The 17,415-nt window shown below is 43.6% G+C and overlaps 1 protein-coding gene across 6 annotated transcripts in view; it reads left to right on the forward strand.

Moving 5' to 3' along the window:
- NBEA (neurobeachin) overlaps nt 1-17,415 on the forward strand; it is a 1,788,010-nt gene that overhangs the window by 1,515,323 nt on the left and 255,272 nt on the right. For all 6 annotated transcript variants that reach the window (XM_085621699.1, XM_085621702.1, XM_085621701.1 and 3 more), the window contains one exon: nt 13,919-14,031. In XM_085621699.1, the coding sequence (XP_085477825.1) occupies nt 13,919-14,031 (113 nt within the window). The remainder of the gene's footprint in view (nt 1-13,918; nt 14,032-17,415) is intronic.

Genomic DNA, 17,415 nt, shown 5'->3' on the forward strand with positions numbered 1-17,415 from the left:
AAATAGGTAATGGTGAAGTATTTTCGTGCCTCTCAAGTTATACAACGTTATTGTTGAGAGGATTGTCACGTATCAGTCATGTATCATTGCAACAAAGGAAAGCAGTGCCTGTTTGTGACTAAATAAATAAAAAGTAAAATAAATGAAAGTAGTCCGTAATTAAACAAACCAATATGCATCTAGTAATTTCTTGCAAAGTAATGTGCAGTTAATTAAATATGTAACTTTCAAAACAGTGGCCTGCTTTCCTTGCAAAAATAAAATATCCTCAAAACCAGAGACCTGCTTTCCTTGCAAAACTAAAATATGCCGCATTAAATGGCTTCTTTCGACTATTGAATGTTTATTCCAGGAAACAGTTAAGAAGAGCTGAAAAGAACTTTCTATTTTCCACAGTGTAAATAGCAGTATCATTTCTGCCCTTTACCTGCCCTGACTCTACCAGCAGGCATCGTGACATAACAACTCAGCTCTAATAACTTAATACGGTTGAAGTGCTGCACCATTTTCTCATTACGGATGACAAGTGATGTTCCAACCATACTGGCGTAAGAATCGAGCTTGGACCTAACACAGGGTTTGGAGGCTTCCATGTACTATGCGACCAATTAAGTGTTGTCTCTTGGCGTTGAAGAAGTCAGAATACAGTTTAAGTCCCGAGGAAGTGACTCTCTTGTTAAAAAAAAAATAATATGTATATATATATGTTTTGACTATGGGATTTGTAGAAGATTACATTTTTATACTAATGATGACGAATTTTAAGGAATCGGTGTTGAGAATGGATGAAAAAGTACAGGAATGAGCAAGGTTTCATGGAGAGTGGTGGCCCGATTCAGTAAAATGCGCTTTTTCACCTTGGACGCTAATTTGTCCTCACTGCACAGTAATCTTTCTGTTACAGATATTTATTGTGTTTCACCCCTAGCCTGTTTACAGCACTTATTCAATGGTGACCCCCCCCCCCCCTTAGCGCTGTCTACCCATCCTTATGGTGACCCAGAAAAATCCTGACACTTATGGTCATAACCTTAACAAATTAACACCGACAGATTCTACACACATTTTGACTTGGTTATAATTTTGTCTAGAAAAAACGTGGTTGTATTTATTTGATTTAAGTCATAATGCACTATTCAATGTGTCATTGACCCCAGGGCCGCTTTCACTCTTTTTCCACTTTTTCTAACCATTCTCTAATAATATTGAATTGTTAATTTTCCAAATAGTACTATTGAAAAATGAATAGCTGCCATTGAAAAATAAATTGTGATTTCTTTACCCGTCCTTTCCTCATTACTGTCACATTAGTGATTTCTAAACACAGTAATCAACATTTTTTACATTTTTGAAAGGTTTCTATTGGATACCCTGTCTTTCCAAAGTGAAAGACACATTTTGCTGGACTTTAGTGCAGACTTGAAATGAAACATGCTATGGGTACAGGGTTATCCAAGCAAATCCTGTTGACTTCGACCCACTAAAGGTTTTGTGCACCCCTAGAGCAAAACCTTGGTTTTGTCTTTGTAAAATCCAAATCCTCATTCTTTAAATGATGTTTGAAACTTAAGAAACACAAATCCTCACATTCATGCTGAGATGTGCAATGGAAAGCCATTAAATGAATTAATAATATTGCACATCACTTTGTTGAATATTGTTGAGAGTCAACCATCAATCTGACCAAATCCTGAAATCCTGTATCGCCTTCTAGTGGGTATCTTTAATCACTGGACTTAGCCTCAGTACCCAAAAGTTTCATTACTCTGGGGTGCATAGTAAAGATACCTCTCGGAGTGCTGTCTCTTGGTTAGTTGCTTTAAGATGAGGTGCATGGAGAGGACAGGAGCAGCCCCAGTAAGCCGCCCTTGAAAAGATTTTAATTCCCATCCCATATTCCTCTAGGTTCACCAATTTCTCAGCGACCGTCCTCTGCAGGGGTTGGTGGATTGTCCAAGCGATTTTTTTCCCTTGGATTCTAAAAATTAATTCCTATGCAACCTTCTGTTTTTTACCAAAGGTATTAAATAAATTGCCGTCAATTTCAGTCTGCTGTAAAGACAAACACTTAATAAACTGCAGTTCTTGAGCAGAACTAAGTAGCACTGTTTCTGCACTGAGAGAATTATGCACGTGCCTCTACAAAAATGTAATGTGGTTCCCTCAGGGATGCTTTTAAGAATGAGGTGGACAAGTATCCCTCAAGTCCACCAGCCCTGAAAGTATCTCGCTGTGAATTAGCCCACTGTAGTTTTCTCTGTCCCAAACGACGAACAATCCAGGTTTAAATTAACGTTATACCATTTTAGGTGTTCTCTGTATAGGTGAAAATAACACATTCTTTAATTGTCTCCGTTGTCAACTAGTCGCTTGCATTTGTTTGTTGATTTAGGACATTTTCTGTCCTTATGCTTTACTGGCATGTAGTTTTCAAAACTCCCATTTTATAGTTTACTTTTGACAGCTCGTAAATTAGTACAGTAAAAACAGAGTGTTTAAATTTAATGAGAACACCAGTGCTTTTAATACGCAGAGAAATGGTGGCTGTTGTTCAGCAGTCAGTGCAGAGCGAAGTTGTTTGTAAAGTTAAGTAAGTGTTTTGTTTCATTAGTGCAGGCCCGGTTTCTGAATAAAGAACCGAACAAGGGAAGCTGTGTTTTCCAGCGCCAGGTCTTGTACCCCAGGATTCTCTCCTGCATCAGGAAGGAAACATTTAAGGAGACAGCCCCATAAATCCAGAGAGAGCTGGGAATTGTTAACCACGGTTAATTCTACATATTACTTTAATATATGTGTCTGGATATATATGTATTAGGGGCCGACAGGGTGTCTGTGTAGCAGTCAATATAGCCAGGTGCCTGACGCCACCACTAGAAGTCTATAATTCATCTCTGATATGGACAACTTGAAAGAACCTTTGTACTTTTATGCTACACATGCAACAAACAAATAAAAGTGAAGAAAGTCAACAAACTTGACTTTTTCCCAAAACGTTTTCATATGCTGCATTCGATGCGCAGAAATCAGGGAATAACAAGCACTTTTGTAAGATATTCTAGCTACCATAAGATCTGATATGTTTCCTATTAGGTTTAATGTTGAAAGTTGGCTACTTTTAATGGTTTACAAATGTACTTATGTCTTGTTCCCCCCCCCCAATCTTTTCATTTTGCTTCCGTTTTGCATGCATTTCACTGCAATCGATGGTCTTGTCTGCAGAGTTGCATTTAGTAAGCAGATCTCCTTAGTTTTCTCTGTTTACCAAAAACAAATAAAAAAAAAAGATTTTTGGAGAAGTAAAACAAAAAGGTATTTCCTCCAGATTTCTTATTTATTGATTTTCTATTTAAAGAGCCGTCATACTGCCTTCCATAAGCATACACAAATTCAAAAGCATTACAATTTGAGAAATAGAGATAATAGCTACGAGGAGTAAACGAGGAGTAAACTTAAGTCCCTTCACTGGCTTCCTGTCCGTTTCAGATCTCTCTTTAAATTGGCTTGTTTAGCCTTCCAGGCTCATTCCCGTTCCGCTCCTCATTTTATCACCTCTCTTATCTCTTCTCATGCCCCCAGTCGCACTCTTCGTTCTTCTTCTTTGTCTCTTTTGCACACTCCCCGTTTTCGCAAATCCAGAACGGGGGGCACACGGTTTTCAGTCCTGGCCCCTCAGCTCTGGATTTTCTCAGTCTCCCACTTTCTATTCGCTCGATTCCCATTTATTCTCATTTTCGTAAGGCCCTCAAAACTTTTCTTTTCCTTCAGGCGTTTCCCTCCTAGCCCCTTGGGATGCTTTCTGTGAGTTCTGATCAGCACCTCAGCGCCAGGAAGCCGCTTGGCCGCAGTGCGCTTTATCAAATATTTTTTTCATTTCATTTCATTTCATTTTTCATAGTGGGCTTCGCAAGCCCTACCTCCCTCCCTTGACCCCTTACATCCATCGCTTCTTTTCGCAGCTAGGCCTGGGCTACACAGAACTCTGTAAAGGGACAAAAGTGGCTGAGTGCATTAAGTTGCGCCGTTCACGGCGGGTGTTTGTCCCAAGCAGGAAAATCAGCACGAACTGCACCATTTGCAGAGCAAGAGGGCGTTGCTTTTTTCTGCCTCTCGAGTGGCTTTTCTACTTGAGCGCTAGCTTCCTCAATGCGAACAGAAGGTTTCTCAATGCAAACAGTAGCGGTCATCAGTGAACGCCTGCATTGAGAAATCTCACTAGGAGGTGGTCTAGCGTTGAATTTACTTCGCTCGCGTTCGTCACCTTAATGTTGGCGAGTGAGGAAAAAACTCCACTCCGGAAGACCCGCATGCTCCACGGAATGTGGAAAACTCCTCAAACTCAACAAACGGAGCGGAGTTCACCACCCAGGCCTAGTCACAGCCACCATTTATTTTAATTCAAAATTGAGAAACTAAAATGACATGCCATACTTGGGTCACATGCCCTCTGTGCCATACGATTCAAGCTGAACCTCAGTGATAAATATCATCACGGCCTGCAAGGACCTAGCCGACAAAAGTGCAGCAGATCTAGTGGCAACAGGCCCCAGATGTGGGAAGGGCCTACATAGGGTTGCAATCTGGTCCCTATGCTACTGCCCAGCCTTGTATTTTTAAGTCTAAGCTGGTGAAAATTTTGGAAATGCAATGAAATCCGGTACATTTTTTCCTCCTGTAAAGGATCCTAAAACAGCAAGTACATAAAGAAAGCAGTTAAAAAGTATTTGAGAGCTGTCTAAATCATTTCAGAAAGATTAATAGAACAAGCAGAGGGATAATCACCAAGTTATAAGTGAATCCTAACAATTTTACACATTTTTTTTCTTCCACCTGCCATCTGTTGGCTGATCCAGAATGGCAAAACCTGAACAAATGCCCGGATGTTTTTTATTTTTCTAAGAAAGGTGGAAACCCAAGCCCTGCTGCACACACAATTATATCTGCACTACCAAAGTAGGAGATGGGGGAGAGCAGACATTTTTCTTATTTGCATTGGTCCACTGGCGGAATAGCTATGCCTGCAAATTTCTGGGGTTGGTTATGTTCTTGTTCTGAGGAGACGTGACCTGGAATTTGGAGCAGAACTCTTATTATTGGAGTAGGACCAAGGCTGATTTATTTAAGGTTAGGCAGTGGCTGTGGTGACACAGGAAGCAAAATAAGTATAAACTGGAATGCAGCCCAGAGTAATTTCCAGTGAGTGAGATCAATTGAAACATTCCACCCTTAACTGTTTAGTTTTTGAAAATGAAATTTCTGTCCGTTCCATTAACTCTTATGTTTCTCCACCTCAATGCCTGGCTTAGTCTTCATAGATCTTAGGTATCTGAAGTTACACCATTACACATTTGTACACTCTAGATAAATACAGTCTCTAGTGCCATGTGGTCGGGGGGGGGAGAGAGGCGGTCCCCGATGCTTGGAAAGGAACCATTACAGATCCAGTACACAAGACTGGTGACGAGGGCTCGCCATGCAATTACAGACCCATAAGCCTAATTGATAATTTTCAAAAAAGTTTTAGCGCCAAGATAATATATAGGTTATGGGACTGGATCGACCTAGTGTCTGCTTTTTCCCATCTCCAGGCAGGCTTCAGACGGAAGGTCCACACAATTGACCAAATCATACGTTTCCTAGCCATTAAATGGCGGAACATAGACTTGGACAAGGGGAGGTTATTTGTGGCCTTCGTGGATCTTCGATCCGCATTCAATCTGGTTCCAAAGGCGAACGTATGGGTAATTTTGAGCAGGCTAGGGGTAACAAGGGGCCTACTGACTTTAATCCATGCACTATACACAGATAACTATGCCAGGATGAGGTGGGGAATTGACAGATGATATACCGATTCAGAGAGGAGTGCGCCGGGGTGTGTTCTGGCTCCCACACTCCTCCTCCTTTACATTAATGATTGTCTCCCATACCCTCTCTAACTGCGAGAATGACTCCCCCAAGAACAAAGATAAAAAATACCATGTCTGCTATTTGCTCACGATACCCTGTTACTGTCGGAAAAAGCCCACAAGGCCTAACTACTCTGCTTGATAGATTCTCTACATATTGCAGGGACTAGGGGCTAGAAATAATAACAGCAAAACTAAGTACATAGTATTTGGTGACCGGAAGGGTAAAATGTGAAGGCCCAAAGTATTGGACGGGGTAGCTCTCGAGCGAGAGACAGAGTTCGATTATTTGGGCATCCGATTAGAAGACTCACTTGAGTGGCCGGCCCAGTTAAAGAATAGCTTGCTGTTATTAAGGCAATTCGCTGGCGCTATCGTGTGATTTGCCCATAATACTCCATCTTTCCCCATTCCATCCCCCTTGGAAATCTATAATAGTCAATCATGTGGGGGCAGCCCTTTTAGAGTGAACATTTGGGGACATTGTAACTTGAACACGCTAGAAATAGCTGAAAACATCTTTTTGAAATCACTGCTAAAAAAAAACTTCGAGTACCCCCATGCTACCTATCCGTGTGTATCTAAATTTGATATCCATTTTGGACATCACCACAATGAGACCAATTCTTTACTGGCTAAGGGTCTGGGCGACAAGATAACTGGAGCCTTATAGAGAGTGGCTCCAGGGCCTCCTAGAGGGCTCTTACATCGACAGGATCCCTTGGTGTGTCCACATAAAGTCATGGTTGCTCAAGCTGGGCCTGTGGGATCTTTGGTCAAGCCCAAATAATACATCAGCTGATGCCATAGGGCAACTAAAATCGGCCTATTGGTCATATGTCCTGGGAATAACTCACCTCCAGATCCAGCTTGGGCTCTTTGACTGATGCTTTCCAATTACTTAAGTGCGACTTCGAATACTACTTAGATCTGGTCAGAAACCCACATGCCCAAGCACTTTTTATCAAGCTCAGGGTGGGCACTCTACCTCTAGCTCCATTTACTTGTCACTGGAAGAAGGGGACGGGCGCATCAACCAAATGTCCTATGGGTTGCGAAGATACTGAGTCCATCGAACATGTTTTTTTTTTGTCTGGCATATAAAAAACAACGGCAGTGCTGGATAGCTCCACTATGTAGAATGTTAGGCCTTAAGGATCGCACTACGGTCCTCAGAATATGCAACAAAGATACGAGTAGACCAGTCGTTTTTTGTTCTGTAAATTCCTGACAGCCATGTGGTACTTGAGGATAAAGACGGCAGCCAAATGTTCACAATCACTTTTCCATGGTGTCACACTCATTTTGTGAGTGAACGGTGATCAGAATTCTTGTTTGCCCTTATATTATGCCCCTAGTGATTGTTGTGATATCTACTATGCATCAAATGTTTGACAACCCCACCACCTGAAGGAACAGGTGGAGACATTGGATGTCAGTCGGGGTAAAACAGAGACCACACATACAACTGCTAGTAACACAAAGTGTTCATGTTGAGACCTGTGGCTCAGAGTTTACAGCACAAGTAACAAGCAAAGAGGACTCTTTAAGAGTGTGTTAACCATCTGCAGTTACCAACGCCAGCTCATCAGAAGAAATAAGTTGTTGCTTCATCTTCAAATGATTCATCTTCAAATGATTCATCTTCAAATGATCATCAAACATTCTGACTTGGTGACATACAATGACCACCATAACTGCAGAAAGTGTTAAATATGCTTAAGTGTCCTTCTAAGGACACCTTCATGATGGGAGACTTGAAATAATCTGAAAGAATGTAACTTCAGATCTTAATTAGCAATATTATGAGGCTACTGCAAAGATTGACAGGTCTAACTAGTAAGTGTGCATATTCTGCTACAGCACTGTCTACATTTCTGGAATGGGGCCTTCCCCTGTCTGCCTTCCAAGCCAGCCCATTTGTTGCTCATTTAGAGTCCTTGAGGTTTCCGTCGCCTGAGAGCACATTCCCTTCTAGGCTGTGTCAGAGCACAGTGATCCCCTTGTCTAGGTACTGTGGAGTTTAATTCTCTCCTGGCTAATTTATTTGCATATAGTATGCCTCAATGTGAGGTTTTCTCGGTGCCTCACACCAAAACAACTTTGGAGGGTCTTCCCTTTGTTCTATAGGGCACCATCAGCAGCCCGATGTCTCTGGAAAAACGTGCATACTTCCCAGAGGTAATGTGATCTTCCAATCCAATGGGGAGCCAATGAGTAAACAGTTCTTTAGTGTGTGGGAGACCTCCACAGGCTTAAGATAGGGACATATCCCAGCATAAACCAGCTGATGGTATAGGCTCTACATGGTAATTGGCATGGATTTTCTAATAGATGACTCGTACTATTATCATAAGGAGAACATGACTTCTGCAACGCGTCAAAAGAAATACCGGAAGGGGTCCAGGAATGTGCAATACTTTGTGCCATTGGTAATTAATTATTTTATCGGCCAGAGTAAACACATTCAAACACATTCAGAAGAAACAGAGCACTTTACACAATAACAACCAAAATAGAGACTATCAGCAGAGGGAACTGTGCACCACAGTGAAAATGAGAAGGGAAGAGTTATGGAGCACCTTTTGGTCCACGAGAGAGATGCTTTGTAATGCTGGGACTGTGCTACTGCGCATCATAAAAATTAAATAAATCGCCGAGTGGCATCTTTCCTCTTCCTCCATGATGTAACCTCCTGGCTCAAGGACTGTTTAGGAAGTTTCTAGTATCTTTGGCATGGGTGAGCCTGTCCTTTGTAACCCTTGCGCAAGATCAGCAACTAGTATCAATTCTATAATACTATACAACCTAGGAGCAAGCCCTCAGCCCTCTCCTTTACAGCCCTTTTCCTTTCCCTCCCTAGTTACCCAGCTCACAGTTATCTCTTCTGCTAGGGTCTTTGGTGTTTTTACCGTTATTTCTGCCTGCCTCCTAATGGACCGTTTTTGGCTCAAAATGGTTAGTCTTTTTCTTGATGTGCAGGAATCAAAATACAGGGGTAGATTTAGAGGGCTGTTTCAGTTGCTTGCTTGTTGTGCAAACTACTAGCAGGTTTGCCAATAAAATGTGTGTCACTTGCAGCCAAGGGCGTGACGATGGACGCTCTGGAATTCCACACGGAACTGAACGTGCATCTTTGCCTTGAAAGATGAAATGGCCACTTACCAAGGCTGACTAGCTTTAGTTAACAACATCCTTATGACAGTGTTTGCTGCAACAACAACAAAAAATGATCACAAAGATTTAACTGGAGTTGTGCAGTCAGGGTTCACAATAGTCACCTAAATTACTGCCCTTTTGCCACCGTCACCTGGACTGAGCTACAGCTAGCCACAGGCGCTGATTAGAAAAGTGTTCTTCAAATATGTCTGCTTCATCAATCGGTTCTAACACAGTTTTACAAAAGCAATTTCAGAAAGCCAGGTTACACTGACCACAGCAAACATAATACCTTTCCACTAGCCCATTACAAAGTTATACTTTTAATCAGCAATAATCATGGCCGTTGTGCACTCTGTATAGATTGTGTTTTATTGTGGTGTATAATGTCTGTGGTTGATTGTCCTGTAGTTTGTAAGGAAGCATATTTAGCTCTTTTGGCAGTGGCAGATGGTAATTTTGGCAGGCAGGTGGGCGTGCCAGCCATCCACACACGCACATATTTATACTCACTTACTTACTCACTCCCCACACACACACACCCATTCACAACACTCACTCACAACAAAATCATACATTTCTACATACACGAATGCAGCAAACATGCAAAATCATAAAACTTACATGCCCTGCAGGAGAGGAGAGCCTCAGAGGTACCAGGAGGGTTGGGACTGCTGCCTTCCAAAGTCCAGCCAATGAGGGAAGGCAGCAGTCTCTCACTCGGCACAGAGTACGATGAGTCACTGAGACTACTGACCCCACCCTGTGACAAGGTGTCACTATTTGAAACTCAGCCCTGACCACGTCAGAGCTTATAACTGAAGTGACCGGGTCCGAGGCAATCAGTGACGCTCCTTCTCGTCATGCGGGGAAGGGCCTCGAGGCACTTTTGCCAGGCCGAGGAGGTCACAACCACAGGGCTGTGAAATCCTCATCTGTCAAATGAGGAGCATCAGAGGGAAATACAACCAGGACGCCCTCCACTCACGAGATTAAAAAAACAAAGACCAGGTTACAGAAAAACACATACATATCCTAATTCTTGGTGAGGCAATGCTGGCTATCTAGTCATGCCCACCCATATGTGTTAATCAGATTTAAAAATTAATCAACCACCCGTAACAGGTCTTTACTTAAAAATGTGAGGTGGGTCAGAAAGTGCCTCACGTATGCACCATCCATGGAGCTACTGGTTGGTACTCACCACCTGGCTCACTCTGTCATCATCTGCACTTTCCTGACAGAAAAGAATGTGACCTAACCCTAAACAAATATGGAAAATGATAAATAAAGGAGTGAGGTGTTTAAATGAAGGTGATATCTATCTACCATCTATGCCCCGTAATATGAAAGAGATAAACTGAACTCCCCATAAGTCAAAATTGAGTTGTGGACATCTATCACACATATCCTTTAATTTTTAATAGCGTTCACACTCAGTTAAAAAATAATGGCATGCTTAGACCATTTTAACCTGAACGGCCACGAGTTAGGTCACATTCTTTTCTGTCAGGAAAGTGCTGATGATGAAAGAGTGAGCCATCTGGTGAGTACCAACCAGTAGCTCCATGAATGGTGCTTACGTGAGGCACTTTCTGACCCACCTCACATTTTTTAAGTAAGGACCTGTTATGGGTGGTTGATTAATTTTTAAATCTGATTAACATATCTGTGAAATCCTCAGCCAGGCAAAGTTCAGCTCAGTCAGCCAGGAGCCTGCGCATTTGCCGCATATCTAGCTCCTGGTTGCCTAGCCTGTACAAGAAGAGTGTCCTTCGCTCAGCTTCACGCACACACTACTTTTCTGGTAAATGGTGAGGGGGCTTGGCTCCTACGCCCATGTGGATGGTCTGTGACTGTCTTTTCGTAGGATCTCTTTGCCTTTGATGTATGCTTGGATCTTTATGTATGATGACATAGGGCAGTTTTCCCAGTTTAGTGCTTACACAGAGACATCGATAAATATTGGTACCCATGTGGTCTTCTTTTTTAGGGCAACTAGAATTCATGTCATAACAAAAAAGAGTATTCATAGAAGGACATTGGGTCAAGCTGTTTGTTGATGAACCTCTTTACAGAAGCTTAGCATTTGAATGCCCTGCAGTTATGTTAGTCTGCTTATGGAGTTCCCTCTATTGAAGGGTATGGACAGTGAAGTGCCATGATGCCGGTGACAGTCATTTTCTGCATTGAGGCAAATTCAGTAATATTTTATTTCAGCTCCTTTCCATCAGTCAGTAGCTACAGACGAAATTGTGGGTTTTGCCACTCGGGCAAGAGTCCCGCGGTCATCTGGCATAGGGACGATTGTATGTTCTCCTAACTACATACCATGTTTGTGAGCGGTGTTCTACTGGCAGCGGTCTTCTTCAGTGAAGTTGTACTGTTATTCAGTAATGTTCTCTTTAGTGACTGCTGGTACGGTTTGGTCACTCGCCTGGGAAGGGAGGTGCTAGCCCTGACCTGCAGCAACAGCAAGGCATTTTACCTTGGATGATGTTTTTCTTGGTTATTCTCGCGGAGAGTTCTTTGGTGCATACGCCACACAGTGATCTTGCATGGGATGAAACCAGCCTTTCCTGTGAAGATCACGGTGTTGTGCATGTTCCTCAGTTTCCATTGGTGATGTGTTTTGTTCTCTCCACTTTTTGCACATCTTTCCCTTTAGGGTGATGGAAGCAGTGCTGCTCAGAGGCATTAACGAGTCCCTGCTTTCATGCTGTGCCTGATGGTGTTTACATGTGGGGCAGAGCTATAGAGGTTTAACCCTTTGTCAGAGGTATAGAAGGCTTATGAAGCCACATAGCATGTGAGATGTTTGCAGCAGCTCCCTGTCGGCATACCTGGGACTACTTTCACTTATATTCACTCTTGTTGGTGTGATCTCAATGCATGGGGAGAGAGAGCAAGAGAAACACAAATAGAGCGCAAGAGACAGAAGGAGAGAGAGAAACAGGCAGTCAGACAAAGACAGGTGGGATGAGGGAGTGAGAGAGATAAATAGAAAGGGAGAGAGAGAGAAAGACAGGGAAAGGCAAATGAAGAACATAGAGTCAAACTGAAAGGGAGAGATAGACAAAGTATGTGAGTGACCTAGACAAGCTGACATGGAAAGATAGTGAGAGACAAACGGAGGCAGATACAAAATGTGAGCGCCAGGGACAGTAAGACAGAGCGGGAGAGAGACAGAGATAGAATATACAATGTTGTTCATGTACAAGCTTATAATGTGTCACATTCGCTTCTTACAGAATGAAGGTCATGGTTCATGAATGTAAGAGTCTCAATGCTCTCCCACTGTGACATTCATAAGGAAAATTGCTTGTAGCATTACCCTTGCAATAGTTTGGCTGCGCCATGCTGGACATGGTCAACAGTTTCTCTACCGGCGTGTAGATATTCCAGTGTATGACACTGAATTGAGTTTGAAGCTCTAGAATTGTGAGGATTTTGTTGTGTGCATCTTGGCTTGCCATTGAGGAATGCATCAGGCGATGTAGCGAGCATTCAATGGTACCAGTACCTGGTTTGGTGATCAGAGGCAGAGCTGTTTGTAGTCTGTCAGGCGTTCCTTTTGCGGATGTGGTATACTTCAAGCAGTGGCGAAATTAATACAATACTTCCTGTGGGCTCTGAGGTGAAAGCATGTGTTCTCTCAGTGTTTTATTCAGTCAATACCAATATTTCAGGCCCACAATTACAGCAACCCTGTTCCCACTTCTTCGTAGTGACTTTCACTCATGGTCTCTAGAATGTTGCTGCAGTCTACAGCGGAGTTTGCATAGTTGGAATCCTACCTACTAAACAGGCAATGTCTTTGATTTGTACTTAATTAGCTGGTGCCTCATCGACAATGGGCTCCTGCAAATGATTGTGCAATCAGACAATGGAGAACTTTTCCATGTGGGTTGTGTGCCTTTCCAAGTGGACTCCTGCTGCAGAGGAGCACAAAAAGCATAACATTTTCCATTGTGCTCCTTGCTTAGTGAAGTTTTCTGAGTGAACTCTCATTTCTTCAACATTATGTTCGCACAAAATAAGGGTGGCACAGATGTTGAGAGGAGAACCTAATCAGAGTAAGGAAACTGTGAATTCTTTGTGGTTAGATATGTGGTCCAAGCATATACAGTGATCTAACATTTCAAGATGCCTTATTAGTTTTGCCACTCCGACATGGGTCCTGCGTCACCTGGTAGACGATGACTGTCTTTGCCTCAGCTCGCCATCTTAGGATACAATGGTGGCGAGGGTCTTCTGCTGTGAAGGTGCAGTAATCTAGCATGTCAAGGTGCCTTACTAGCCCCATGGAATTGAGTTTTTGGGCGGCTCTTTATCGTGGGTCTTCTGCAGCTCTCCCTCTGTCTCGTTGCCATGCATTGGGAAGAGATATGCTGGCAGTGGCACATTTCACTGTCATATATCCTTTTATACACTTATCTTGAAACTCTCTGTACTGTACATTAGATTTCCATATTTCATTGTATTAACATTCTCCAGGCAGCAGCTCAAAACTCATAGAAATGACACCGAGTCATTGACATGTTCTTTAAGGCACGAAAATATGGATGTGAATAACAGAATGTGTCCTGAAGTCCATTACTTTTGTTCCTTCTCTTAGTTGACAGTAGTGGATCTGTCTGCCTCTCTTCTGTGTGCTGTCTCACTTATAAACTAGGTTTTAATTGTCCATTGGTTTATCGGATTCTTTGTTGCTTAATCATTTTGAACAATTCTTCTTATCATTGTGTTGACACTTGTATACGTTTTAAACCTTTGAATCATATCTGCATTGATAAGGTGCATGAAGTCTGTTCTTCTGAGGTGATCGTTGACAAGAGATCTATTTTCTTCATCAGGGCGGACGTACAACGATCTTAACCAGTATCCGGTTTTCCCGTGGGTGTTAACAAATTACGAATCGGAGGAGCTGGATCTTACCCTGCCAGGCAACTTCAGGGATCTTTCAAAGGTACTATTTCTATTTTTGTAACCGAGTAAAACAAATGCTCTTTTTTTGGAAGCCTTAAAATGCACTGACTGTAACTGGAGATGGATATACACAGGGTATGGTAAAGAGTATACTGGTGGTCCCAGATCAGAAAGTTCTAGAATTTCAAATGCATTTCAACAAAAGCACGATTGAGCATAACATACAGCAATCGTATGCATATGTTATGTTATTGATCATGATAAGAAGCCTCAGTTGAATTATCTTAATCATAACCTAACCAGCAAATTTCTCACAGTCTCTTAGGATGACTTGCTCAATCCGCTGGTTACTTGTGTCACATTTCTGAGAAAGTCTTCCCCGGGCCTAGCACTCTTTGAAGCCATTGTGAATTGTGGTTGCATAAGCAAGTGCAATTTCTGCTGCCAGAAAAGGTTCCTTTGGTACTTTAAGGGTATGGCAGGTGAATGAAAGGGGCGGTCTTCTTCAAAACGAAGCCCTTTTAGTTGTAGTAATCAACAATTATAACGAGAGCCGTGTCTTTGTACAGGTGGGACTAAAATGCAGAACTTCAGTGATACCCCAGTTCAACCCATTCCATCATAATCTATTCAAATCGATATTTGCCATAAAGAAAGAAAAGACATGAAAGCACGAATAGAAAGGGAGGCATTAGAATGCAGGATGCAAAATGTTTTTTTTTTTTTTGAAACCGTTTATTGCAATCTCAAGAATATACAAGTATGGGCCTACAACCTTCCGGCCGGCCGCTAGAATGACAGGAGCATATGACATACGTACAAAAAACACTTGGTGTTGCAGAGAAGCAAAATCAGGAGGTATCAGCGTCGTGGGCCACATCACTCTGACCCCACAATACGGTTTCATTTTATACAAACAACACAAAAACCACACCCGCAAGGCAACCCGCAATCGAAAGTAACAGCACGTGCTCCCCGAATGGGGGACCCCAGTCATCCACAGGAAGCTAAAGAGGGGAAGGGGAACAGATCAAGGACTGGGGGAACTCCGTGCTCGGGGCTAGGGAAAGGAGTCAACTAAGGGGACGGGGCTGGTGAGGCCGCAGGCAGCAGTGGTGGCGCGCAGATACCCCCGCGGTAGGCGTTCCAGGGGCCCCATACTTTCACCCATGCCCCAGGCTTACCCCTCGCCACATACACCACCTTTTCTCGGAACATGCACCAATCCATGTGTTCTTTCCAGGCCGACACCGCCGGGGGCCTCTGGGATCCCCACAGTTGAGCAATGTCACGCTTAGCTATCATATATCCCAGAGTCACCCATCGCGTCTGCGGAACCGAGTAGTCAGTTGGTTCCCACACATTCAGCAGGCATCTCCTCGCTTCAGGTAGCAGCGCGACATGCGTAACCACTCGCAGGACCTCATGCACACCACGCCAGAATCGCTCCACCTTCGGGCATTCCCACAAAATATGCAAAAAAGTCGCCAAAGCACCACACCCACGCTTACACAACCCATCCTCAGCATAGCCCATACGCAGAAGCCTTGGCCCCGTCATGTAAACCCGATGGAGTATCTTAAGCTGGACGAAGCGAAGGCGAGCCGGTATGGCCACCTCCTTCGGAGAGGCCACCGCGGAAATCCAGTCTTCGTCGTCCAACTCCAGCCCGTCGGCAACCCAAGCCTCGCGGAGGCCAGTCAGCAAACCCGAGCGGTCATTAATCAATTTTTTGTAAATAAGGGAGATCGTGCTGTCCGGAACGTGGCCATCCAGCACTCTATCCTCCAGGGGGGAAGACTCCGGGATGGAGGCGACGTCTGGGAAGACTGAGCCCAGCGCGTGACGGACCTGCAAGTACCGAAAGTATTCACTGCCCTGCAGCTGAAACTCCGTCTGCAGCGTCTCGAATGTTTTAAATCCCCCCCTCGTCCAGAGGTCCCCCACTTTACTGATGCCGATCGTGTCCCACTTCTCGAAGCCCTTCGAGGTCCACAGGGAGCCCAATCTCTCAGACGCGTACAACGGTGATGCCCGGGTCAAACGGTCCTTCCACCCCATAGCTGCGTTAGCCGCGTGCCATACTCGTACCATGACACGCGTAGGTCCCGTCAGGCGGGGTCCGGGCGCGCCAGAGTAGAGCGCTCGATTATAGTCGCCACCAGGCAGGAGCATCTTGTCCATTTCAAATGCCGGGTTTAAGGCGGGCCCATAAAGGCCATGATTAATTGCAGCTAGCTGGGAGGCCCAGTAATACCGTTTAATATCCGGGAGGGCAATCCCCCCGTCGTACCATGGGAGCGTCAACTTCGCCAGGGCAATACGCGGCCTCCCGTCCCAGAACAGGCGGCGCTGTAGACTCTCCACCTCACGGAAGTAGCGTGCCGGGACTAAATCCATAGTATTCTGGAGAGCGTACAGGAAGCGTGGCAACGACATCATCTTAAACAATGCCGCCCGGCCGAGCGGCGAAAGCGGCAGGCGCCGCCAGCGCGCGACGTCCTCCTTCAAGCGTGCAAAATGATTATTGTGTCAGTCTTGTGACTTTAGGGGTCTGAGGAAAAATAAAGAAAATATGTAGCATAAAAATGACGTTGACAACATCACCATTGGCGTGATTGTCATAAAAAACTGTTTGCTTATCCATTAACCATACCCACCTCCAAAGAAAATAATTCGGATCAAGACATGGTTATTTGTTAATGTTACTATTGAACACATTCTGGGAGGTAGTCAGTCTAGACTGACCTGGTGGTCCTTATCTGCTGATAATACCCGTTTATATAACTCCGATTCAGGCCCATTTATCGTTCCTCACAAGCTTCTGACCCTCTTCATCCACAGTTAACACATGTAGCATATCATCCGGATATATTATAGCAGTACAGTCACATTCTGTTGCATTAATATGATTGGGATAGCAGATGATTAATGACCAGGTATGCAAGCTATAATCAATATTCTCTGCTGCTCATCCCATGTGAAACAGACCATGTTGTTAAAGTGACTTGCATTGATGACCTGGATGTGTTAATTATTTGCAGTGGACAGTGAAATGCTCATGCAAGGTGGATATGCTAGTTTTTATTTGCTTTCATCCTGTATGTTTGTATTCGTTCAGGTTTCCCACTGTTTTGTAGTTGGAAAATACGTTGTATTCTGGGAAATAAAATATATGGGACATGTTATTGACTTAGAGTGTCTTTGTCTAGACATATGGTACTTTGGGCTACAGACAATTGCAACTTAGTTTAGAGCAGTTGAGACCTGATGGATTCCAGGCATTGGAATACATTGGAAGTGAAAAAAATTATTTACAGACCAAAGTCAAATAGATATTACATCCATATAGAACCAAGAGGTGCTTTCCATTGTTTATCCCCATATAATATGGATCATATTGTTCACATCTGAGATAATTGGT

Source organism: Triturus cristatus, chromosome 8, assembly GCF_964204655.1.
Source record: "Triturus cristatus chromosome 8, aTriCri1.1, whole genome shotgun sequence".
Taxonomy (NCBI): domain Eukaryota; kingdom Metazoa; phylum Chordata; class Amphibia; order Caudata; family Salamandridae; genus Triturus; species Triturus cristatus.